Source organism: Rattus norvegicus, chromosome 5 (genome assembly GCF_036323735.1).
Source record: "Rattus norvegicus strain BN/NHsdMcwi chromosome 5, GRCr8, whole genome shotgun sequence".
Taxonomy (NCBI): Eukaryota; Metazoa; Chordata; class Mammalia; order Rodentia; family Muridae; genus Rattus; species Rattus norvegicus.
In genome coordinates, this window is record NC_086023.1 from 121240621 (window position 1) to 121266793 (window position 26173).

The 26173-nt window shown below is 43.8% G+C and overlaps 1 protein-coding gene across 4 annotated transcripts in view; it reads left to right on the forward strand.

Moving 5' to 3' along the window:
- Dnajc6 (DnaJ heat shock protein family (Hsp40) member C6) overlaps nucleotides 1-26173 on the forward strand; it is a 166244-nt gene that overhangs the window by 8089 nt on the left and 131982 nt on the right. The window contains exon 1 of one of the 4 annotated variants that reach the window (XM_006238448.5): nucleotides 2654-5593. The exons of 2 other annotated variants lie outside the window; for them this stretch is intronic. In XM_006238448.5, the coding sequence (XP_006238510.1) occupies nucleotides 5497-5593 (97 nt within the window). In that variant the 5' untranslated portion in view covers nucleotides 2654-5496. Of the gene's footprint in view, nucleotides 1-2653; nucleotides 5594-26173 lie in introns of those variants that run through there. One more of the 4 variants, XM_006238449.5, reaches the window with a different exon arrangement.

Consider the following 26173-nt stretch of genomic DNA (forward strand, 5'->3'; position numbering starts at 1 on the left):
GGGTTTAGAGCTGTGGTTCACAACCTCTGGAATACTGTGACCCTTTACTATAGTTCCTTGCATTGTGGTGACCCCCAACCAAAACAATTATTTCCATTGCTACTTCATAACTGTAATTTTGCTACTGTTATGAATCATAATGTGAGTATATGATATGTGGGATATCTGAAATGTGACCCCTGTGAAAAGGTCATTTAACCACCAATGGCTTTGTGACCCACGTGTTGAGAACTGCTGGTTTAGGGACTCAAATGCCAGCCATCAGGCTCACACTGCTAGTCCTTGTTTCCATTGAGCTGTCTTTCTGGCTTACACTACCTTGTTTTATGAATGAGAAAAAGGCCAAATCAGAGCAAGGTTGAATAATGCTTCACAGTGACACGTAGCTGGTATTCTGGGATTTGAACCCAGTCCACTTGATGTGAACATGCTTGCATTAAAGTCACTGCTTTGGCAAATGAGTTTTCCAGTCAACTTGCGCAAATGACAATACAAATGAACTGCTTGGCACTCCACGGGTTAATCTCCTTCCTCATGAAAGACAGATAGTTGGCTTCCTGGTAATTCTGCCTTCCTCATGGCCACACTGCCTGCCCCCTTCTGTGGTTAGTATTCAAGTATACTTGGCCACACATCCCCACTGCTCAGGGTGATTTTTCTCTCTCCATTTTACCTCCTTAACTGCCACTTTGGTGCTCAGAGCAAACCAAACAGATTTAGCTGGGTGGAGAAAGACCAAGTGTGGTACTTCTGAGAAGCCATCTCTCTTTTCTTCATCTCAGCATGCGTGCGACTCAGAAGTGGCTTCTAACAAGAGAGGGACTGTGTAGCACGGCTGAGGGGTTTAGTGGCCAGTGGAGTTGCCGGAAGCATCCCCTAAACCCAGTTATTGAGACAGAGCACGCCATGACCGGCTGTTTAGAGTGGCCTTTGTTATGAGTCTATGTGAAGCTTGGGGTCAGAGACGTCAGTTAGTGGAAGATCCAAGGCTTGGGTCTGTCTGTTCTTCTTCCTGAATAAGGGCATGGTCTTGAGTCTAACTGTGAGGCAGGAGAAGACTTCTGAGAGCTTGCCCGATCCTGGCTGGAATGGCGTGGGGATCAGAGATCTAAGGTTTTGGTAAATATTGTGTCACAAGGAAATGTTAAGCCCTTTTCCATTTAAGAAGACCTTCCAACCTCATTCAGCCTGACTTTAAAAAAGAGGAAGAAATATTCAGTTACTCATGTACAGTGGGCCAGGTTTGTAGTTGCAGCACTCAGGAGGCTGAGATGGAAGGGCTGCTGAATCTAGGGGAGGGGAGTTGAAATCTGTGTGTGGCAGTGCAAGCCTAGCTCCAGCACTTAGGTGGCTCAAACAGAAGGATTGCAAACTTGAGGTTAGCCTGGGAATATAGTAAGACTTTGTTTCAAAAATATAATAAAATGGGGCGCGTCTCATAGCTCAGCAGATGAGATGAAGGCACTTGCTGTGTAAGCCTGACCTCCTGAGTTCTATCTGTGGAACCATGGGAAGATGGACGCTGAGTACACGTTCCACAGTGTTGTTCTCTTACCTCCACGTGATCAAGGGTCATGGCATGTGCAAGCTCTCTCTCCCTCTCCTGCTTCCCCCTCTCTCCCCTCCCTTCTCTCCCCATCTCCCTCTCCTTCCCCCTCTCTCTCTCCCTCTCCCCCTCTGCTCTCTCCCCTTCCTTCTCGCCCCCTGACCCTCTCCTTCTCCCTCTCCCTCCCCCCTCCCTCTACTTCCCCCCATCTCTCTGTGTCTGCCTTCATGCATGTTCTCTCTCCTGCACATGATAAATAAAATATAAAAACAAACAAAGGAGCAGTTAAGGGCTGTTAGAGTTAGAAACATATAAGAAATATAACAAAATGTACATGGTTAAGGGGTTCACTGCGCGATTCGTTCAACTTCTTTGTATGCTTGCAATCTTTCAAAAACAGTGTTAAGTAACATGTAGATATTTGCAGAGATGGTCCCACCCTCTACTACTTCAAATCTTGGTACTCCTTCCCTGAAGCAAATGCAACTTGATTGAGTTCAGCCAGTCAGAGGGTAACTGCTCCTTTATACCACAGGCTTCCTCTCCTTCCTGGGGTATAATCCTCACAATAACCCTACAAACTAATTACTATTTTCCACAGTTTAATGAGGAAAGCTGAGGCTTAAAGGGCTGACTCAGGTAATCATATTAACCTTATAGCACTGAGGGTGACCTTCCTTCCTGGCATTGTGCCATACTCTCTGTGTGGGAAGATACTGTGTCTCACCCAGCCTTAGGAGATGGTCCTATTATTATTTCTATCCTACATAGTTGGAACAGAAACTTTAGAGAGGGTCAAGAATGCATCCCAACTTTCTCTGGGGACCAGTAAGTAAATGGCATGGCCCATATTTGGACCCAGTCTATTCTGGCCCAGAGCCCTTTTGCCTCCTATATTCATACCCAGCCCTGACATCTGTTTGCCTGATTTAGTGACCCTTCACTGGGGGCCACGAATCCTGAAGACAGAATACATTGTACAACACTGCGGAGTATTATTGAATGAAGGGGAGGAGGCACGGGGTCTGCAGCATCTCAGCCCCCTGAAGTGCTCCTTCTGGGCACAGTTCTACTCAGTCCTCGAAGGAGGAGATACCCAGGGTTTTTTTTTTTTTTTTTTTTTTTTTTTTGTTCTTCAATGTGATGTATGAGCCTGAGGCTCATTAAATGAATGGTAAGGAGTTATAATGAACCCACTTATGATATTCAGCTTTTGATCACTATAACAAAGTATGCGAGATGACTTACAGAGGGAAAAGATGTTTTTAAACATATTTTGACACTTATTATAAATGAACGCCTGTGTGTAGGTGAAGACCAGGGGACGAATTTTGGAGTTGGTTCTCTCCTTCTGTCAGGTGGGTTCCAAGATTGAATTCCAGTTCTCTGGTTTGGCAACAAGTGTCCTTGCCCTCTGAACTGCTTCACTAGCTTGGAAAATGCTTCTTTTTATTTCAGTTCCTGACAGGTTTGACCCGTTGCTTTGGGTCAGTGGATTATTGGGGGATCATGCAGCAAAGCAAAACCAGTTAATCTTGTGGCCAGGAAAGTAAAAGGGGAAGGGGCTGTGGTCCCACAATCCCCTTTGAGACTATATTGCCAGTGGCCTAAAGACCCCCCCAGGGTACCCTACCTTTTAAAAGATTTACCATGACCCACATAGTCTGCTTTAGAACCAAGCCTTTATCTCTGGAGCATCTAGAAGACATTCAAGATCCAACTTCCCCCTCACTGGCCCCCAAGCTTCCTAAGAAGAGCAGAAAGGTATTATGCATTATCAAGGAGTAATGAGAACCAAAACCAAATGCTTAAACATTTCCAAATTTTCAGGAAGTCTTCAGATTTAAACTGCAAAAAATCAACTCAGGATCCTCTAGTAGCCAAGACAGCTTCCCCTTCATGACCATACTTGACTCATGGCTTCAGCAACGAGGTGAATACTTAAAATTAGTCATCTTAAATGTGTCTAAGCGACTAGCAATGACGCCTCACATCAACAGAGTGCTTGGTTTACCCAGTTCTGCATATCCTTTCTCCCTTCATCTTCCCAGTAGCCCGGTACATGCTCAGGGCAGGTGATGAGCTCCTGCTTATAGGCAAGGGAATAATTCTGGAGAGGTTAAGTCATTTGCCTGACACCACTCAGTTCTTAATGGCAGAGAGGTCTTTAGCACTCTTAGCCAACCAGAACATCTTCTGTGTCAATGCTGTATGTAAATAGCAAGTTCCAGGGATGGGAGCAACAGAGGATTTCTTTCTGTTCGTTTTCTTGAAACAGTAGAGTTGATCTCTCTGGAGATCAGTTTTTCTGATCTGTATGGAAACCAACCAACCAACCAATCACGGCCACTGAGGGGAAATCTAGTAGAGAAGATTGTGAAGGTTTAGAAATGAAAAACAAAAAATTTCTTTTTCAAAAACAATTTTGATGTATACGGGTGTTGTGTTTGAATATCTGTGCATCATGTGCAAGTCTAGTGCCTAAGGAGGCCAGAAGAGAGCCCTGGATCCCGTGGGACTGGAGTTACAGACAGTTGTAAACTGTGGAGTGGTTGTCCAGAATCCAACCTGAGTCCTCAGGAAGAGTGCGAGTACTCTTAACCGCTGAGCCATCTTTCTAGCCCCTATTTCTCTTATTTTTTTTTTTATGTATGTTGTGGTGCATGCATGGAGATTCTTGGGAGGGGTTCTCTCTGCTACGTAGGTGCCAGGGATTGAGTTCAGGTGACGGAGCCAGGTTTGGTGGCAAGCACCTTTACACAGTGAGCCATCTCACCAGACCCGAGAAGGCAGTTTTAGAGTACTTTTTCTTTTGGGGGGTGGGAGAGGGAGGCGATATAGAGCTGTAAGGCAATGAATGCTAGGGCCAAATCTCAGGCTTTGAATATGCCAGGTAAGTATTATACCATCAGCTACACTCCGGCCCCAGTGTTAAGTAAAGATGTTCAGAAGACTGTGGCAATGCTGACCCATTTTCCCTAAGTTAGATGTCATCACACTTGGCCACCTGGTCTTAAAATGGCACTTGTTAGTTACCTCATTGTCACGTGCCATTTTTCCTTACAGCATTTGCTGCCACTTGTGGTTTCATATTGCTTGTCTGAATCCTCTCACCTGAAGGTAAAAATTGCTATGAGGGCAGACTTGCCTGCTCCTATCCACTGGAACCCTAACTGGTAGAACTAGGCCTGGCAAAAATGACCGTTGAATGAGTGACAGAGGAAGGGAGGGATGTGCCTGTGTTATAGAATGATACAAAATTCCATGTGTAAAGAACGACTAAAAGGTTTGCTGCAAACTTCTTTGCCTTTCAGTAGAGGAGTCTACTGGTCTGGATTCCTCGTACCTGGTCCTGGCTGAGTCACTGACAGGCTGGTTTGCAAAGCTTCCTTGTTTATCTGCTTATATCTTGGGGAAGAAGCTTTAGGCACCTGTGGTCTTGAAGCAGACATGGGCCACTCTAGGGCACCTACTGCCTCTGTGTGGTGCCACCCGAGAGCAGAGCTTGGGGGTCGTTCCTGTACACTACTCTGTCTGCAGGACGAAGAGCTGTGCAGGACCCACCCACAGGTGTTTATTGAGTAAATGAAGCAGAGAGTGGGTACAAGGAGGAAGCTCAGAGTTCGTTATCCCCTCCAAAGTCACTTGAAAATAAGTCTGGACCACAGCGCAGACCTTCCAGGTTCAACGTGAACCAAGCCTCTCTGGAAGCAAGAAGAAACTAGGCAGTTGGATCTCCACTCCAAGGAAGGAAGAAGGGCGAACCTAGGCTCCAGATCCGATTCCATGCCATGTTTTGGAAGTCGTGTTTACGTCTGCCTTCATCCTCATCCCTTCCGTTTCAGCATAAGCAAAATTATAACCCTGCACACTGACTCGTATGCCATTATCATAGCCTGGCTGCTCCTGCGTTGAGGGACTTCGCCCCCGGGATCGCTGACTGTCTGTGAATGACAAATCCAAAGTCAGGGGTTGCAGAGTCAGCCGGACTTGCCTGCTCTCGTGCAGCAGCGGGAGGAAACAGAATGAAAGATTCTGAAAATAAAGGTAAGGGGACTGACGGCAGAGGGGCGGCTGGTAGACGCTTGGGGGAGATGTCACAACGTGAATGTGTTTAGTTTGTGCTGATGACTGTTTCGATTACTGATGTATATTCGTAATTTTTAGTTATGTAATATATGTCCTCTTTAAGTGACTGTTTTCTAAATACCATGTCCAGTTTTCCATTTTTTGCATTACTAAACATATTTTTTATATTTTCTTTAATCTTGGCCAAGTACACATATCTCACAGTTTTCTTTATAATAGCTTCCAGAATTTTGATACTTTTATTTTGGGGATGTTTATAATTGTTAATCATTAAGATGTAGGGTTTCCGCCAATTATTGGAATAACTGGAGATCGTGATACTTAAAACAGTTCGGGTTTTCTAGAGAGGCACTGAGACTGAGTATCTCTAAAACAACGTTCATCTTTTTGGGAGGGCTCAGCAGGGAGTCGTAGTCGCTGACCTTCAGAACTGTTTACCTTGCACAGGGATGCAAACTCCCCCTATTCCCTGCCCCTCCGCCTGCCTCTAAAAAAAGAAAAAAAAAAAAAAAAACCCTAGCAGAATGAATTCTGTTGGAGAGGAGGGCAGAAACAGATTGACGTAAAAGTCCCCCAACCAAGGACTCTGGAGGATTTTGGGGTTCACCGCTGAGGCCCTGGGAAATTTCTGCCGCAGCGGGGGGAGGGGCAGTAGCCCCCAGCTCGCCCCAGCATACACGTGGTTCAGGGTCGCACTTCTTTCGGCATCCTTGGTTCTCTAGGTCCTGGTGCCTGCAGAGGGGCCGCCATCTCCGCAGCCTGGAGCTCATGTTGGGGTTCATCAGTGGTGCGTCTCCGTCTCCGTAGCTGTTCAGTGCGCTCGCCGAGGCTGCCCAGGGCCTTGTGCTTTTCCCTTGGCTGGGCAGGTGCGCAGGTGCAGGACGGTGGTGCCAGGTTTCCCAGCCCCTGCCTGCCTGCATGCATGCCCGGTGGCAGGTGTGGCCTTCCTCACTGGAGTCTGACCTATGGTTGTTAAAAGATTCCTACCTGGTGATGGACAGCGGTATATACACACTCACGTAACCCACAGACACCCGAGCAAAGAGCGATCCAATGTGATGGATGCCAGGGGCGAGGCTGGCTTTCCAAGCTACCAGAAGCAAGGCAGTGTCTTAATGGATCCGGGGTTTCTCTGCTCGCCCTTTAAAAGTGACTGGGTGGGGCCTGGGGTTGTTGGCAACATGGGCTCTGAGGCTTTGGACCCTTCACATCCACGCATTGAGCCATGTGGTTTTGGTGTTTAAATTTTAATTAAGCAGTTCCAGAGGGGAAGAAACAGCTGTGTGAGGCCCGGGTTTGAAAGCGTAAGAGGACAGTTCACTTCTGTTTGCTAGCCAGCTGCCACTCATGGACAAATAACTCCTATGTGGTCAAACTATTCAGAACTGGTTAACAAAGACAGTGTTTCCTTGCTATTCGCAGTGGCTAGAAAAAGGGTTAATGCAGAAAGAGAAAAAAAAAAATGCCTATTTGTCAAGTCATGCTAGGCCATGGACATGACTTAAGCTGTCTGAATCACAGGCTCAGGGCCGGCTCAGTGTTTGCCAATGTTTAGAACAGAAATCCTCCCCATCAGCGTGTTTTAAGCTTCAGGTCTCCTGACCTTTTTGATGGGGACTGGAATTTGGAATTTTTGTATCGCTTTGTGTTGGAAAGTGCCACGGACTGGCAATCCAAACAGGCAGGTTCTGACTTGTTCAGTTGTCTCTCATTAGAGACTGGGATGAGACTCTTTTGATTTTCTTGGGTCTCAGTTTATCTCCTGAATGGAAAGATGTTAGATGACAGTAATGCTTTTTCAGATCATGAGGGATTTGGGTGTATCAGGAGCAACATTTCAGACAGGCACAGTGGAATAAATTCATCTTAGAAACTATTGAACGTATTGAACTTGCTTTCTAAAGCCGTTTGTGCGTGCAGACGTGTGGGCTGTATTCTGTTATCAGGCCTATGTTCTTTGAGTCCTAACCAAAACACACTGAAGAATGATGAAACACGCCATAACAGACTAATTTCATTTTCAAAGAGTCTGTGAAATGCAACCCTATGTGTGCAAGAGTGCCATCTCTATTGAAAGAAGGATGAAGTCAGCCACTGCCCTCTGATTTACAAAGATGTCTGAGAACCCAAACAGGTCACGAGTTAGTGTATATCTAGGGTCTCCCAAGAGCCTTTCAGGCCAATTTCTTTTTGTGCTGAGACATGGGTCTGTGCTGAGGAGTGGATTAGTGTGTGTGTGTGTGTGTGTGTGTGAGAGAGAGAGAGAGAGAGAGAGAGACAGAGAGAGAGAGAGAGAGAGAGAGAGAGAGAGAGAGAGAGAATGAGGTGCATGCATTTGCACACAGGCACAGGAATGCATACACAGAACAGTTGAGAGAGGGTATGAGCGTGTCCACCAGACCACGAGTTGTTGACCTGAATGACCTGAATGCGAGGACCATTGAAAAAGTACCAAAATGGAGGAAACTTTTGGAAGTCAGTTCCTGTAACGACTAACAGAGGAACCAGGTGAAATTGTAGAGGTTGATAGAGGTGGTGTACACTTAGTACATTGGCAAAGAGAACTTGAACTCGAAAGAGCTACTGTCTTGTGACTGGGGTTCAGGAAATGGTGGATTGTGGTTTAATAACTGCCTTCCTTTCTTTAACCTGTTTTCAGTACTTAGACAGCCCAGTGAGGTTATTAAATATGGAAGGCAGCTTATAACTTATGCCTGTTTTGTAAAATTGTCTCGAAATGCTCTGTAAGCCAGGAGAAGGCATATGTACAGGACAATTAAAATAGTTGAGTGAGTTAACTAGATATTGACAAGCAGGCCTACAAGTGTTAGCCTATTTAATGGGCAATGACTGTGTAACAAGTCGTCTGCCAGGTTCTTTACATATTGTCCCAGTAGTACAAGGGAACACTTCTGTGCAGCACATAGACACAGAGCAGTAGGATTGTATTCAAACCCAGGCTTTTTACCTCAGAAACCACTTCTCAGGTAGGTAGGGGTTTGCAGACAAGCCATACCATAAAATTCTCTTTAAAATAAGATTGCATAGGGGCTGGAGAGATGGCTTAGCAGTTTAATGCATGTATTGCTCTTGTAGAGGACCTGAGTTTGGTTCTTAGCACCCACATGAGTCAGGTCAGATCTGTCTGTAATTCCAGCTCTAGGGAATCTGATGTTGCCCTGACCTCTTCAGTCACAATACGTCCCCACATGTTTACATAAGTAAATAATAGCAAAAATATAAAGAAGATAAAATTACCTATATCAGTATTAGAATTAATTTACTTTGTATAAAAAAGGGAAATATGAATCCTAGAAAATAAAATAAAATAAAATAAAATATCTTTTGACTAATTTTCTAGCTTGTTTGAAAAATAGACATGGTAAAGTTTGTGAATTACCAGTAAGGTCATAGAAACAGATATATGAAAGAACAAGAGAGGGGAACTTGAAAAAAACAGGCAGGTGGGTGGAAAGTTTTTGCGTACAAAAGGCAGAGAAAATATTTCTCTTCCAATGCTTCTATATTTTGAGGGGTTTTAGTTAATATTAACAAACATGACATTCTGTAAGCAAATGAGGATGTGGCTAACATTTGAATGTGTGATTGCAGGATTTGAGCATGGTCTGTGCTATAGACACCTGGATGCTTTCACTAGAAGAAATTGCAAAATCAGATTAGGAGTTGAACAAGGTCAGACTGAGACTTTTAGGCCTCACATATTAAATATGGCTTCTATTCTTTAGTTTAAAAAATTAGTTTTTGTTTCCCTTTACCAACATGAATCCTTTGATATCTTTTTTTTTTGTCATGGTTCCTTGTGTCTGGTTGGGCTGGTGAGATGATATTTTTGCAATGTTTTAAGGCAGATTAGAAGTTTGTCCGTGCCAGTGGTTATCAATGGAAACTGGATCTGCACTGGAAATCTATAAGTAAGTTCTGTTTGATAGCTTTCAGAGCAGAAAGACCCCAGAGCTGTTTGAGTTACCTTGTGTGATCTGTAACTTTCAAATGTTTTTGTTGAAGAGGTGAGACCCTTTATAGTTTTCCTAGTCTAGAATTTATGTTGATCTTGTATACATAGCTAAATTTCCAGGATTAGCCAGATATGGTGGTGTATGCCTTTAATCTCATCAATCAAGAGGCAGAGGCAAGCAGAGCTCTAAGTTTGAGGTTGGTTTAGTCCCCAAAGTGAGTTACAGGACAGACAGGACTACACAAAGAAACCCTGTCTTGGACCCCCACCCCCAAAGAAATTCCCAGGATAATCAAATCTAAGTAAGTTTATATCAGTTAATTTTGTTAAAAAAAACTCATCTAAAGTAATAATGGTATTTTGCAGGGTAGGGGGAAGAAATTGCAACACAATATCCTTCTTATTCAGTCTATGTACAGATGCAAATGCCTGGCTACAATGTAACATGGCTCTGCCTGAGTGTTTATACATTACAATACATATATTTATTATTAATGTCATATAATTTCTGCATGGTGCATGTACTTGGTTGGCTACATTATAATACAGTTCTGTCTGAGTGCTTACACATTGCAATGCATATACTTTACTATTAGTGTCTTATTTAATTTTTACATTACGCATGCATTATTCATATCTGGGTGTGCCGAGGCCAGCACAGATTGTCAGTTTTCCTCCATTGCTCCCAGCCTTCCCGTTCTGAGCTTGGGTTTCTCACTGAACTGGAAGCTCATCATTTTTGCTAAGCTGGCTGGCTAGTGAGCTCTCAAGCGAGCTCTCAAGATTTTCCCGTCTCCAGCCCCTGCATCCCCCTACTAATACTGAGGTTATAGGCACTTACAACTATGCCCAGATTTTTAAATGGGTGCTGGGGATTTGAACTTGGGTCCTCATGCTTGCAGAGCAAGTACTCCTACCCACTGAGCCTAAGTATTTCCCAGGACCCCTGAATATTTTAATATCTATATGGAAAATTGCTTGGTTTCTCTTTTTGTTTTGGTTTCTTTTTGTGCAGTGCTAGGGAGCAAACCCAGGGCCTTTTGCATGGTAAGCAAACACTGCTCTCTACACTTCTCATTCTTTAAAAGATTTATTAATTCATTGTATGTTTATGAACACTATCTGCATGTATATCTGCATGCTAGAAGAGGGAGGCATCAGATCATATTATAGATAGTTGTGAGCCACCATGTGGCTGCTGGGACTTGAACTCAGGACCTCTGGAAGAGCAGTCAATTCTCTTAGCTGTGGAGCCGTCTCGCCAACCCGCACTTCTTATTCTTTACCTTCCTGCTTTACAAGGATTTGAGTCAATGTTAAAACTTTGGAATTACAATTCTGTAATTTTGATGCCTTTATAAAAAGGTGGAAGCAGTGTATAAGTATTTGTAATTGAGATTGAACTGAGCAGAACAAAACCTATTTTTCTTTTTCTTTCACCCTAGAGATAAGATCTTGCTCTGTGTGCAGCTCACACTGGCCTTGAACTTGGTTCATCCCTGGCTGGTCTTAGTTGTGATTCTCTTACCTCAGTCCCTGAGTGCTGAGGTTATGAGCAAATGCCATCATGTCTAGCAGAGACACTGCGACACCACGGATGTAAACCTGCTGGAAAGTGATGATGACACTTGGAATTTTTGTTTTTGAGTTGTTCCTAGGTACAGAAATGTGATGCATTTTTTTTAGATCTTGGTTTTGTTTTGATGATCTTGCTAAACCTACTTATTAATTTGAGTAATTTTTAGATTTAGAAGGATTTCCTATGTTGCTAGTTTTCTATAACTAAGATAATTTTTCCTTTTTTTCTAGTCCTTAAACATTTTAAACCTTCTCTTACTTAAGCATTAACTGGGATGTCTCTTAAAATGATGAATAGAGAGTGGACACTGTGGCTCAGTGCAAGGTCTCTTGCTGCCAAGCTCCATAGCCTGATTTGATTCTTGGGACCCATGTGATAGAAGGAGAGGACACACGTTCATTTGCAGCTATAATTTTTCCTTTGAACATGACTGCTCTAAGTCCTGCAAGTATTGTGTCATAATTAATTTTTACAATCTATTTTATAACTTCCATTGTCATCAGAGGGTCATGTAGAAGTGTACTTTATCACCAGGCGACGGAAGTGGTTTTATCTAGTTATTTCTTTGTTATTGACCTCTAGTTCCTTCTACTGTAGTGAGAGGAAGAACTGTGGTTAAATTTGGTTTTAGAAAAAAATGAGACTTTCTTGTACCCTACATATGTTTGTAGTGTGTTTACACTATGTATGCACTTCAAGATAATGTGCACACTAACATTGCTTAGTTTAGGTATGTCGATTATTTAATTTTTTTCTTAAAAAGAAAAGATTTATTTTTATGTATGTGTGTTTATCTGTGCGGGTGAATGCCATGGGTGTCCAGGTGCCCCTGGAGGTGAAAAGAGTCCTTTAGACCTCCTGGAGCTGCAGTTAGAGGGCTGTGAGCTGATGTGGGCACAGGGAATTGGACTTGGTCCTTTGGGAGGGCAGGATGATCTTTTAACCCTGGTCACCTTTACTCACTTTACTTCTTTGAGATAGGGTCTCGTTCGGTAGCCCAGGCTAGGCTAGAACCCACTGTGTAGCCCAGGCTGGTCTTGAACTCATAGCAGTCATCATACCTCAGCCTCCCGGGTCGGGGTTGCAGGCATGAGACACCTTGCTCTGCTTGCCTTGGCATTTCTCTCTGGTGTTGCCATAAAGCCCGGCCTGGAACTTGCTATATAGCCCAAGATGGCCTTGAGGTGGTATCAGTTCTCCTGCCTATGTCTTCTAGCTGTTAGGATAACAGTGGGGAGCTGGGAGCCGCCATTCTCGAGTCATTTTTGCCACTGGGTGTGTATAATTCTGGGTGAGGCCAAGAATGACAGCACATCCTGTGGAGGGTGAGTTGAGAGAGTTGTTTGAGCCCAGAAGTTCAAGCTGGCCTGGAAAACAGTGAGATCCTGAGTCCAAACCCCCATACCCACACCCACACAACCCCCACCCCCAACCAAACCACCAACAAATCCTGAGCTGGTCGATGTTTTATTCTGCACTTAAGTTTATATATATAATAAAGTACCAAATACATAAAATTGAGTTTTTATTGGCACATTGACACTGTGCATAGTATGAGGGCTCAAAGGGTTTATGATCAAGTTAGAAGTTGTTGTGTAGACTGTATCCAGAAACCTTTGCCAGCACCCAACATGCATTTCTTGGGTTTCTGAGTTTCAGGGCTATGTGTTGTATTAACTGGACCCTGGAGCTTCCTATCATGCCTGGTCGTTTACTTGACTCATTCTTTTAGCATTTGTGCACCTAACTCTCCTTTCATCACAAATACACATTCCGGTGGCTCTTGAATCATCGGGAGTGTAACTCAGCCTTCTCACGTGACTCAGAGCTAAAAGGCGGTGGTGTGATCGATGGTATGCGGTCTTGGAGACTGTGGAAAGGCTTTTCATGTTTTCAATTAAAATTAGACCAAGAAACAAACTGGTACTTCCTTTCAGTCTCTTTTGATGTGCTTCCCTACTTCACTTCCAGTAGGGAAGATGTGCCACGGAATGGGGCCTTGGGTGCCAGTGTGTAAGTGCGGTCAGTTTGTGGACCTGCATTGAGCTGAGTGTGTATTCTGTTCTCTTTTCAGTACATGTGTTACACACCTGATAAAAATGTTAAAAATGATATTAATGTCTTTTTCTTAAAATTTCAATATTGAGGTAGGTTTCACTCTGTATCCTTGGCTGGCCTAGAGCTCAGATATGTTTGCCGGGTGATCTAGCAGCCATTCTGTGCCTCTGCCTCTCAAGTTCTGTAATTATGACACTGAGCCAGCAACCCGATGACATGATGGCGAAAATTTTAGAAAAGCACAAAGGACAAAGAAAGCTTGAGGACCACTGATCAAGGTCAGCCTCATCTCTGAATGAGATCACTAGGAAGGGATGTAACCGGGGAACTGCAGGCCAGTCAGGCCTTCTGAGTCTCACTCTTTATACTTTTAAATTTGCTGATCAGAGAGTGGGGGATGGGAGGATGTTCTCAAATCCTTAAAGCATCCACATGAGTCAGCACCTTTCTCCTTTTTGTGTTTCTATCTTGTCCTCATTCTCTTCCCAGGCATCATTTAAAAACAGACACTTTTATATATCAAACTGCACTTTTTTCAAACTTATCACCTTAGAATCATTTGATCACACACACACACACACACACACACACACACACACACACACGAGAGAGAGAGAGAGAGAGAGAGAGAGAGAGAGAGAGAGAGAGAGAGAGAGAGAGAGAGAGAGGAGAGAGAGAGAGAGAGAGAGAGAGAGAGAGAGAGAGAGAGAGAGAGAGAACTTTCTGTCTGTGAAATCAGAGCCTGATTCAAGGTAGAGCTGTTCCTCTCTGGGCCATTTTTAGTATGGGGCTGCATTGTTTAAATTTAGAAGCCTTTTCCTAGTTGAGGGGGTGGTAGTTTGCAGAAATTGAACCCGGCTGTGACTCTCGCTGGTGCAAGATAAATGGGAAAACCTGGGAACTGGCTTTAGAAGGAGAAGGCCCAAGAAAAGGCCTTAATGTCACAAAAGTAGTGGCACTGGCCTTTAATCCTAACACTCAGGAAGCAGAGGCAGGGGCATCTGAGTTAGAGGCCAGCCTGGTCTACATAGCAGGTTCCAGGAAAGCTAGGGCTACACAGAGACATGTCTTACAATAAGCCACACCTTACACCCTGTGAAATGTAGACTGTTGAGAATATAGTATTATTTTTTGCTTGGAAGCCCATACTTTAAAAATAAAAAACAAATATTTAAACATTAACCACATATTAATTTACTAAAATTTTAGCAATTAATACTGTTAATATCAGTATTAATATTAAGATACTAAAATATACAGTTATGTATTTACACACACATATATATGTGTATATATGTATATATATGCATATACAAATATCACCTTTGGTTGACTTTCAGTCACTGTAACAAGATCGCTGAGAGCAATTATCGTGAGAGGAGAGATTATTTTGGCTCACAGTTGTAGAGATTACAGTCCTTGGTCTTTGGCATTATTGTTTTGGGGCTTTGTTAACACAGTGTATCATGATGGGACCATGTTGTGGATTAAGCCTATTAACCTCAAGGGGGCGCACATGCACACAACAGAGAGAGAGAAGCGGGTAAGGAGAAACAGCATTTCCTTCAAGGGCATGCCTCAGTTGCCCAACTTCTACTAAGCCTTTCTTTCAATGACTTTACTACCTCCCTAGGCTTAACATATAGAGCTTTGGGCCAGGTTTAATATCCAAACCATGACATATTTAGGGGGAAGTAGGTAGCAGTACGAGTGCCAATATACATGCACACACACATGCATACACATACACACACAGGTATGCATGCATGCTCGTACACACACACAGGCACGTTCAGCTTGGATTGGTGGCTGTCAGGCTAGATTGTGTGTTCCCATATGCATGCTATTCCTTCTGCTTGAACTAGATCAGCTCTCCTCTGTCAGCCTGGCTCAAGGTCATCCTCTTTTTAGGAGTGGCCTCATCTTCAGAGCTCTCTCTGACTTCGGGTCTGACCCACAACCTATTCCCTGGGCCTTCTGCATTTTCTCTTGCATGCCTTCTACATTTTTAAATTCTTACATAAAGCTTAAACATATCGTAGGCCCTGAGTACATGCTTTCAAGGGTTGGGTAGGAAAAGAGGAAAAGAAAAGAAGGGAGGGAACAGGGAGGGAGAAAATCACAAGTAGACAAGGGCTTTACTTTCCTGGAACTTCATTTCCTCGTGTGTGTGTGTGTGTGTGTGTGTGTGTGTGTGAGAGAGAGAGAGAGAGAGAGAGACAGAGAGAGACAGAGAGAGAGACAGAGAGAGAGACAGAGAGACAGAGACAGAGAGACAGACACACACGTATACACGAGAGGGAAAGACAGAGAGAAACATAGAGAGACAGAGACACACACATATATACACAGAGAGGGAAGAGGGGGAGGGAGAGAGAGAGGGAAGAGGGGAAGGGGGAGGGGGAGTGTGGATGGGGGAGAGGGAGGGAGGAAGACACAGAGAGAGAGAGAGAGAGAGAGAGAGAGAGAGAGAGAGAGAGAGGGAGAAAGGGAGAAAGAAAGAGATTATCTCACTCACTAAGGATTTCAGGCTGGCCTTGCACTTGTGGCAATTCTCCTGCTTCAGCCTCTTGAATGCTAGGGTTATAGGTATGTACCACTCTTGTCAATTCATTCATTTATTTATTTTTTTAAATATTTTATTTATTTATTATATATGAGTACACTGTAGCTGTCTTCAGACACACCAGAAGAGGACATCAGATCTCATTAAAGATGGTTGTGAGCCACCATGTGTTTGCTGGGAATTGAACTCAGGACCCCAGGAAGAGCAGTCGGTGCTCTTAACCACTGAGCCATCTCTCCAGCCCTCATTTATTTATTTTTTAAATTTAGAACTGTTTTTATTTATTAATGTTGTACTTGTGTGTAGGTAATGGGTACCTGCCTGTCATGTCAAGTGTAGGGAGGTCAGAGACCAACCTATGTGTGGGAGGTTGGTTATCTCTTTCCTAGGTGGGTCCCAGGGATGGAACTCATGAGACTTTCACCCACTGAGCCATCTCGCTGCCAGCATTCTCCTTGCTTGTGACAGTGTCTTCCTATTAGAAATTAGAAATGGGGCATTGAAAATGCCCAGCCCAGTACATGGTAGTGAGTAGGTGAAAGTATATATTCTCCCTAAAGGCATTTGTGAAAATCCAGCCAAGTGCAGAGAAAACCTGCACAACCATCATCAGCAGTCTGCTTCCTCGGAGAGGATGTGTGCACAGGTTCCAGCAGCCCTTCCTCTCTCTGTGCTCCTGCACCCTTTGCTCTCTGGAATTGTATTCTTTCTTCTCTTAACCCTGCCTCCCGTTTCTGCATCTTCAGTGACTCTAAAACTGCTGTATACTCACAGCCTCTCACCTTGATTGCTAAGTCTTCGGTTATGAAAAGGAGATTTGTAAACCAATACTCTGTCTCCTGAAGTCCAACAGGATACTGTGTCTTGAGTTAAGATAATTCAAATCCCAGGTCAAAGAGACGGACATAACACGTGGGCCAGCTTCCTTCCCTTACTCTCTCTTCCTACTCTCCCTCCCATTCCCTTCTCTTCTCTTCTCTTCTCTTCTCTTCTCTTCTCTTCTCTTCTCTTCTCTTCTCTTCTCTCTCTCTCTCTCTCTCTCTCTCTCTCTCTCTCTCTCTCTCTTTCTCCTTTTGTGAAATTCCTTTTTGCTATTTCAGTGGATGAGAGGGTTACTTTTGGTGTTTAAAGAAATGAAGTGGCTAGGCAGAGAGCCATCCATTGGCCTGGATGTGAGGGAGCCTGAGTTTCTGCTTATTCTCTGAGCACTGATTCAGCCATTTCATATTCTGCTCTGATTTTTCTCATGTGTAAACATGGGAGGAGTAGGTCTTATAATAGATGTTTTCTCACTGGGTTTATGTGAGTTTTAGGGTTGTGTGGAGGTGCCCTCACATGCTAGTAAGTTTGTGTCTCATGGCCGAGCCCAGTGCTCCCTAGCATGCACAGAACCTGTGCTTGATTCGGCACATAAAAAGAAAAGAAATTAATTACATTTGAAATTTTATAAATTAAGTACAATTATACTTTTAAAAATTGAGATAGACTTCAGATGCCATTAAAATATACCCTATAAGCATGCCTTATGAAGTTTGTCTAGTGTGAACATTTTGCATAAATGTAATGATACAATATAAAATTTCATATCTGGTTGCTTTTATTTGATGCAAAAGTTTAAAATTTCACCCGTATTGAAGGATGTAAAAATGCATCTTCATGAGGCAGAATCTTGCTATGTAGCTCAGATTGGCCTCAAATTTGTTATCCTACTGCTTCAGCTCCTTAAAGCTGGCATTCCAGGCATGAGCCTCCATGTCCAGCCTCCTTTATTATTTTTTATTTCAGCATTTTAGGAAACATTTTCCTATGTTTAGATAAAAAATTGACCAGCCTAATAGAGAGTGCTGCCGTAGGGATGTGCTCTGTGTCCATTCGGAGGGAAACCAATGTCCATTTCTTCGATTTTTAAGCAAAATGCTGTGTTTAGTGCACGTGGAAGCTTTTGAAGCTCCCATTGCCTTAAAGCCTGGAAACCAGCACTCAGCCAGCCTCATGCCCCTCCTCTGGATCTACAGAGATGTCTACGGTTGGTCGGTCTTCCTTGGATGACAGAAGTGATTGGGAGAGACTTAGGCTGGGCTGACAGGTTACAATGTCGCCAGACAGGAAGAGATGGAAGGCAGACTGATGGACTTTATCTGTTTGTCCCTGGGGACATAGGTCCTTGCTTTCATATCCCCTAGTATCCCCAAGCGGGTATGAGGAAGGCAGCTGCGGTTATAGGCGATAGACTGGGGGAGCATGTGGATGCTGCCTTCCCCAGTTCCTAAGAGATGGAAAGGGGCCCTTGTCAGTGTCAGACTCCACAGGAATCACAAACTCTTTGAGGTCGTTTTGTCTCATCTTGATGATATCCCTGTTGTTTCTTACAGAGCTTAGCATGCATGAGCTGTTCCACGAGTATCTCTTAAATAACCAGTGTGCAGCTTACTGGACTACTGACTTAAAGAAGGAAAGGAAAACAAAACCCACCCGCCTTGCATCATGATGCATACCTGTACCAGCTGAGCAAGGGGGTAGTGCGTTCAAGCTTGCTTGGTCCACAGCTAAAAGACAAACACAAACAGATGAAAATCATTACTGCCACTGCTGCCGCCGCCGCCGCCACCACCACCACCACCACCACCACCACCACCACCACCACCACCACCACCACCATCACCACCAACGAATCAACAAATTGTAGAGTTGCCGCATATTTCAGAAATGCACAGTGAAGTCTTGTGCACACTTCCTTATTTATTTATTTATTTATTTATTTATTTATTTATTTACATGTATGTGCATGCCCCAGTGCATATGCTTGTACATATGCAGGTCTAAAGTCGATGTCAGATGTTTCGTTTGATTGCTCTCCAATTATTTCTTGAGGCAGGATCTCTCACTGAACCCAGAACTCCCAATGTGGATAGCAGAGGTAGTCAGCCTGTCCTCTGGCTGTCCTGTGTCTGCCTTCTGAGTGACGGTATCATAGACAGCCACTGTGCCTGCCTAGGTTTTTTTTTTTTTCTTTTTTCTTTTTTTTCCGGAGCTGGGGACCGAACCCAGGGCCTTGTGCTTGCTAGGCAAGCACTCTACCACTGAGCTAAATCCCCAACCCCGCCTGCCTAGGTTTTAATTGGGTTCTTGGGATCTGGACTCTCACTCCTATGCTTGCACAGAAGCTATCTCCTAGGCTGCATTCCCCTCCCATGCCTCTCTAGTACAGCATCAAAGATAAGAAACAGACACTTGGATGTCATCAAACTTATTTATGTTGTATGAATTACACATGAGCTCACTTGTGTGTTTGTATGTAGCTTTGTGCGGTTTCATTTTAGCATACTTGTGATCTTGAATAAGCACTGCTGTACTTGACGGTCAATTAAATCTTGACTATAGATTTCCTTGGGTTCCACCATCATAGCCATCCCTTCCCCTTAATCTCTGACCCCTAAATTAGTTGTTATTTCCAAAATGTAATCAGGAAGTATGTTTGACTGTTTTTGAACTTAGCCTAGTTTCCTGGAGGATAACGGAGGCGGCGCGGACCAATACTTGCTTCTTTCCCTGACTGAGTACTAGTCTGTGGTAGGTATGCACACATCACAGCTTGTTTCTTCAGACTTGAAAGACACAGGAGTTGTTTCCAGGCCCTGTCTGTGGCCAACAGAGCTGCTATGAATATCAACTTCCTGTGTGACACTAAGATTTCATTTCTATGTGACAAAGAGCTTAAGTCTGTACTTGCTGGATACTCTGGTAAAGGCATTCTTAAAGATGTATTTATTTATCATATACAAGGATCCTCAGACACACCAGAAGAGGGCATCAGATCTCATTCCAGATGCTTGTGAGCCACCAGGTGGTTGCTGGGAATTGAACTCAGGACCTTGGGACCTCTGGCAGAGCCACCTCTCCAGTCCTTTCTCCTTTTAATTTTAAAAGGAATTGCCAAGCTGTCCAGAGTTTCTCCCATTTTACACTCTTACCAGAACTGCACGACTGTTTTCACACACCGCGAGTGTGTGCCATTGTAACTGCACTTCATCTAGCCACTTTGATAGATGTAGAGCGGTGCATAGATTCCTTCTTCTATGTTCCACCACCCACCAAAAAACCGTATGGGTTCTGAGAGCAGCCTTCCAGCCCTCAGAAACCCTCTCCTGTGACTTTCAAACTTCCTAGCTCTGTGACCTGGCTTACATTTCTTCTCTCCCCAGCCCGAATGCCAGAGTCTAAGGCAAGCCTGATTCCTGGTTCCTGGGGAAAGTCACAGAGCTGAGCTCCTGCCAGGATGCAGGTGCAACTGCTAGCACCACACCCCTGTGCACTCCTTTCCTTTACCTTGGAGACCCTCTTCCATTTTTGGAGAGTACTGCTCCAGATGTGCTGCATGCTCTTCTCTTAGATGGCCTTTCTACCTGTGACCAAGACCCAGACCATCCAGCTTAAAGCTCTTCAGCATCTTCACGCCGGGCCCTCCACATCTTCCATCTCATCTCAAGTCCTCTTTCATGGAAGGGCTCACAGCTTGTGAGCATTTTGACCTCTGGAATAGCAGATATCTTACTTATCTAGACCAGGGATCATTTTGTTTTTCTCTTTTGATCACATGTATATATCACTTCCTAGGAATAAAAGGCTCATGGGCCCCTTCATCTTGCTTGATGAATGCAGAACACCAGGAGAGAAAGAACTGAAGAGTTCTTTCTCTTTCAGGTTTTTGCTGTAACTCCATTGAGGATGCCTTTGACTTAAAATGTTAGAGACGCAGAGCAGGGTAGTGGACTGAAGAAACAAAGTTGCTTCCTATTGGGATGGTTGCTGCCCACTGGCATCTTGACTGGATTTAGAATCATGGAGATCCACTATGCGATGGCATTTCAAGAAAGGTGCAAGACCCACAAATAATACAAGGAGTTCCCTCCTATGGATGGGGTCCCAGGCTGAGTAAAACTGAGAAAGCAAGTTCAGAGCAAACATTCATCTCTCTGTGTTTCCTGAATGCATTGTGACCCACTGCCTCAGGCTCCTGCCGCCATGCATTCCCTGCTTGAGGGACTATATTCCCAAACTAGGGGGCCAAATAAATCATCTCCCTTTATTGCTTTTGTTGATATTTTGTCACTCTAGTGAGAGCAGAAACTAACTTATGTGTGGTTTCACATTTAAACCTAAGTGGTAATCTCTACAGGGGCGTTGGCTTAAACACATTAGTAACAACCCCAGAGTACCCTAAGTGTGTTGGTGTTGCATTAGGAAAAAGCTGTGAAAAACATTTCCTCTGGGAGTAATTTAGCCAAGGGTGAGCCCAGATTCAAACCCACCCTGTGTTGTCCGTCTTCTTCTGCCTGTTGTATGAATCTAATTCTATGCCTGCCTGAATGCTGCTGTCAGGTCTCTCCCTGTGTCTGTGTCTCTAACAAAGGGCTTTGCTCTGTACTTGTTAAACAACACAGAGTCACACGAGGAAAGGAATGAGAAGTAGTTTACAGGAATCTTTAATAGAATTTTATAGGGGATGGAACCTTCCTGACTCTACCTCCCACAACCCCTGGTTTACCCAGATAACAAGCTGTACTACAAACACCACTGCACACGGACCTACCAACCTATATCCATGCCACTTACAATGCTTATGGTAGATATTTGATTTATAGGATTGTTTTCAATCTATTGTTTCTAGTGTTTATTATAATATATATTATAATATATATATGCACACACACATGCATTACTCATAGGGCAGAACATGGAAGAGTATATAATTTAAGATTAAAGCTTTTCATTAGCTCAGGTTGTAAAACTTGATTACATGGGAACCTCAAAACAAGTAAGGTTGGCTGTTACATTGTTCTGTTAAAGGCAGGTTAAATGAACAGGCTGTGCACAGAAGGATAGCAATCTTAGGTCATAAATAACCCCAAGGTGTGTTATTAACTCTGGCTGTGAGGTCCAGCAAAACTTCCAATCTCTTAGAATGTCAGAGATATTCTTATAATAATGTATTGTCACATAGGCATTAGTATATCCGTTCTGCGGATAGAAGCATCGAAGATTGGTGTGGAGATGTAGCTGCTCAAAGTTAGCCAGCTAATAGGTGGTTCTGATCTTCTGTCCCCCAGAGGCTCATGAGTTGTGGACTTGGTCCCCAGCTGATGTCGCTTTTGCAGGTGGTGGAATCATTCAGATGGGGAGCCTAGTAGAAGGAAGGTGGTCATTGGCAGTGTGCTCCTGAAGGGAATTAGGTAGCCCTGGCCCATCTTTTCTTTCTGCTTCCAAGTTGCTATGACATGAACAGCTTGCTTGAGCCGTGCCCCCAGCACTGTCAGCTCCATGGCAACAGAGCTGCCTGGGCGAGAATGGAAGCTGCTAACCTGTGTGCCAAAGCCCAGCTTTCCTCTAGGTTGATTAGCTACAGTATTTTTGTCACAGTGAAAGGGCTGGACCCAGGTTTCCAGCACATTTCTTTGATCCCACAACTTATTTATTTGATTTTGGTGAGACACTGTGTAATGTTCAGGGCGACTTCAAATCAGCAACCCTCCTTGCCCTGGCTTCTGGAGTGCTGGGACGACTACATGGCAGGATGCCAGTCATGACAATGTTGCTTATGCCGTTCTGTCTGCCCACATAAGGGCAGAAATTGTCATATTATAAGAACCAATTCCCATGTATACATTAGAGCTTAAAGTTATTATTTTTAAATAACTTCAGGCCTCTATTGGGCACCCAAGCTAGTGGTGAGTGAATGAGACGGGAGTAGGTTGGAAGAGCTATAGGGATGAGTGAATGAGTGAACGGACTCCAGTGGGCTGTCGTTTGTACTGCCGGGCCTGATGTAGCGATGCACTTAAAATTAGATTCTTACATTAATCGAGTTGACAGAAAAATCTCATTAAAAGAAATTAAAAGTCCATTAAAACAATGCAGACAAATAAGCTAGTACAGTATAAAGACCTGGAAGAGAGGATGGACTTACACATACATAACTCAGATGTCGAGACCTACAGGCCCATGAGTCACTGGGGTAGTGAGGTACTCTGGGTTGTGACTTTTCTACTTCCAGTCCCTCTTACATAGTAATTTTTATTCCTGGTTACAGCATGCTTCTCTCATCTTTTTAATCAGTCTTTAGGGGAATAGGTATTAACTTATTTATCTGGGCACTCATTTTATGGTGCTAGGATGTCCTGCTCTTGCTAGACAAGTAAGGTACCACTAAGTCATATCCCAGGTCTGGGCCTGTTTTGTTAGACTTCAAGAGACTGACTGCAGAGACCGACTGTGAATAACCAAGGCCCTAGTTACCTGCCTACATGTGCTTTACTGCCTACTCTTCTTTATGAGGGAGATGTGGAACACCTTGGGAAGAGCTGCTGGGGGAGCTGGGGCTTAGCGTTTCTGAGATGATCATTTATTTCAGTGTAAGCCCTCTGCCAGACTCCCTGCTGTTTCTGTAAACCTTTACTCTTCTGCTGGGCTGACACATGTGCACTTCAGGGCCTGAAGTAGAGAATCTGCAGATCTCACCCTTTTCTTTCTTTTTCTTAATTTTTTTTACCTATTTATTTTACATCCTGCTCACTGTCCCACTCCCCATCACCCCCTCCCAATCCTTCCCCCATCTCCCCTCTCGTTCTCCTCTGAGTGGGTAGGGGCTGTCTGGGTATCCCCCTCATCCTGGCACATCAGGCCTCTGTGGTACATCCTCTTCCACTGAGGCCAGACAAGGCAGCCCAGCTAGATGAACGTATCCCACACACAGGCAACAGCTCTTGGGATAACCCCCACTTCAGTTGTTCGGGACCCACATGAAGACCAAGCTGCACATCTGTTACACATGAGTGGGAGGCCTCAGTCCAGCTTGTGTATGTTCTTTTGGTTCTCTTAGAGCCTCAAGGGTCTAGGTTAGCTGACTCTTGTTGGTCTTCCTGTGGAGTTCCTATCCCCTTAGGGGCTGCAATCCTTCCTCCTGTTCTTCCATAAGAATCCCCAAGCTCCATCCACTGTTTTGCTGGATCTTATAATTTCTTAAGTAGACCTAGCTAATCTTAGTTCCTGAGTTTAGTCTTGCTTTCACAACTCACCACATAGAGCAGTGATTCTCAACCTTCCCAATGCTGTGACTCTTCTGTATGTTCTTACGTTGTGGTGACCTCTCAACCATAAAGTTATTTTTGTTGCTACTTCATAACTAACTGTAGCTTTGCTACCATTGTGAATTATAATGTAAATATCTGTGTTTTCTGAGAGTCTTAGGTGGCCCCTATGAAAGAGTCCTTTGACCCCACTCAAAGGGATTGTGACCCACAGGTTGAGAATCATTGACATGGAGGCAATGTGCTGTCAAATCCTGAGTCCTTAAAGGATTCTATACCACAAATTAGCTCCAGATTAGGAGTTAGCTTCCTTCATTCTGTTTTTATCTTCGATAACTTATTTATGGTTTATTATGGTTATTTATAATTTATTATGGTTTGAATTCACAAGAAGGGGTTGATATAGTAGAAGAAAAGGCAGAAGGAAGGCATTTATTTCTAATGTGACATTCTGTCTTAGTCTGGATCTCCACTATATGATGAAGTATCATGACCTAAAGTAACCTGGGGAAGAAACTGTTTATTTGGCTTTCATATCCTGAATCACAGTCCAGCGAGGTAGTCTAAGACAGGAACCAAAACTGGACAGGAACCTGGAAGCAGGAGCTGATGCAGAGGCCATGGAGGAGTGCTGCTTAGTGGCTTGCTTCTCATGGTTTGCTCAGCCTGCTTTCTTTAGAAGCCAGGACCACCAGTCCAGGGCTGTCCCACCTACAATAGGCTGAGCCCTCCCCTACGGATCACAAATTAAGAAAATGCCCTACAGGCTAGCCTGATTGTAACCCGGTTTTCTGAAGGTATTTTCTAAATTGAGGTGCCCGTCTCAGATGACTATAGCTTGTGTAAAGTTGACACAAAGCCAACTGGCATGGATTCGTACCTAATGACAGCATTTGAAGGCAGAAGCACAGGTCGCAGGCAACAGTGACTAAGAGTGCTGCAAAAATGGGCAGAGCCAGTCTTTTCCGTCGATGAACTGCTAGACTTTGGTTTCAGAAACTACTTTTCTGTAATGATGTTTTGAGTGAGATGCCAAAGGAAAATTGGCTTTTAAGGCAAACTTTAAAATAAGCATAAACAAATACATCTATGTTGTGTATATATGTTTATGTATATAAATATATACATTACACACACACACACACACACACACACACACACACACAGAGGTTGATGAATTGTTATGTGTATTCTTATGTAACTTGAGTCCAAGCTAAGTCACACTGAGAGCCCTTTTGAGTCCTCACTGTCTTGGATATGCACAGCATAACTCTAGGTCCAAAGGATCACACTGTAGATTAGTGTCATGGTTTTGAATTTTGTGTGGAGGGAACAATTCAATGTGTGTTTTGCTCAGGACTGTTTGGGAGATCCGTCTGCAGTATATAGAATATCTTTCCTCGTTCCCAGGCAGCTACCCATGAAGTGAAATCTTTATTTGGACAAATTCTTGACTGATATACCACTTGGGTCTGCTATAGGAACTGCTTATGAACAAACACATACATGTCTTTGGTCCCACCCATGAGTGCCTCTCTGTGGACTAAGTACTTAAGGGTAAAATCACTAGATCATAGAGTTTTGTCATCATGAACAAAAGTCTGAGGGAAACAATCACAGGGAAAAATTCCTTACTTTGGCTCATGGACTGAGAGTTGTAGATGCTATTCTTAGATCAATGTGAAGAAGAAATTATCACAGGAACAGGGATGTGGGGCAGAGGTTGCTCATCTTACATTAGATGTGGAGAAAAAATGCCTGGTCTTTGCTCTTTGCCTATTTTATTTTCTTTAATTATGTTTTGAGACAGGGTCTTATGTAGCCCAGGCTGGCCTTTATTTTCCTGTAAAGCCAATGATAATATTCAACTTTTGGTCTTTATGCTTCCATCTCCTGGGGGTTGGGTTTGTAGGCATGCGCCACCATGCCTAGATTTATACACTGCTGGGTGTCAGGCTGAGGCCTTTCTACATGAGAGGAAAGCACCATCCCATCTTAGGCACATCCACAGTTTCTGTATTGCCCTCTTGTTCTCTCAAGATCCCTACCCAGTTTGATCATGCTGGCCAGATTCTCCCCTTGGTTAATACTCTCTGGAAACACCTTTACACACGCACACGCATGCACGCACGCGTGCACACGCACACGTGTGCGCACACACACACACACACAGAGAGAGAGAGAGAGAGAGAGAGAGAGAGAGAGAGAGAGAGAGAGAGATCCTTTATTTTGCAGGCACTTCTCAATACAGTGAAGTTAATAATCAAAAAGCTTG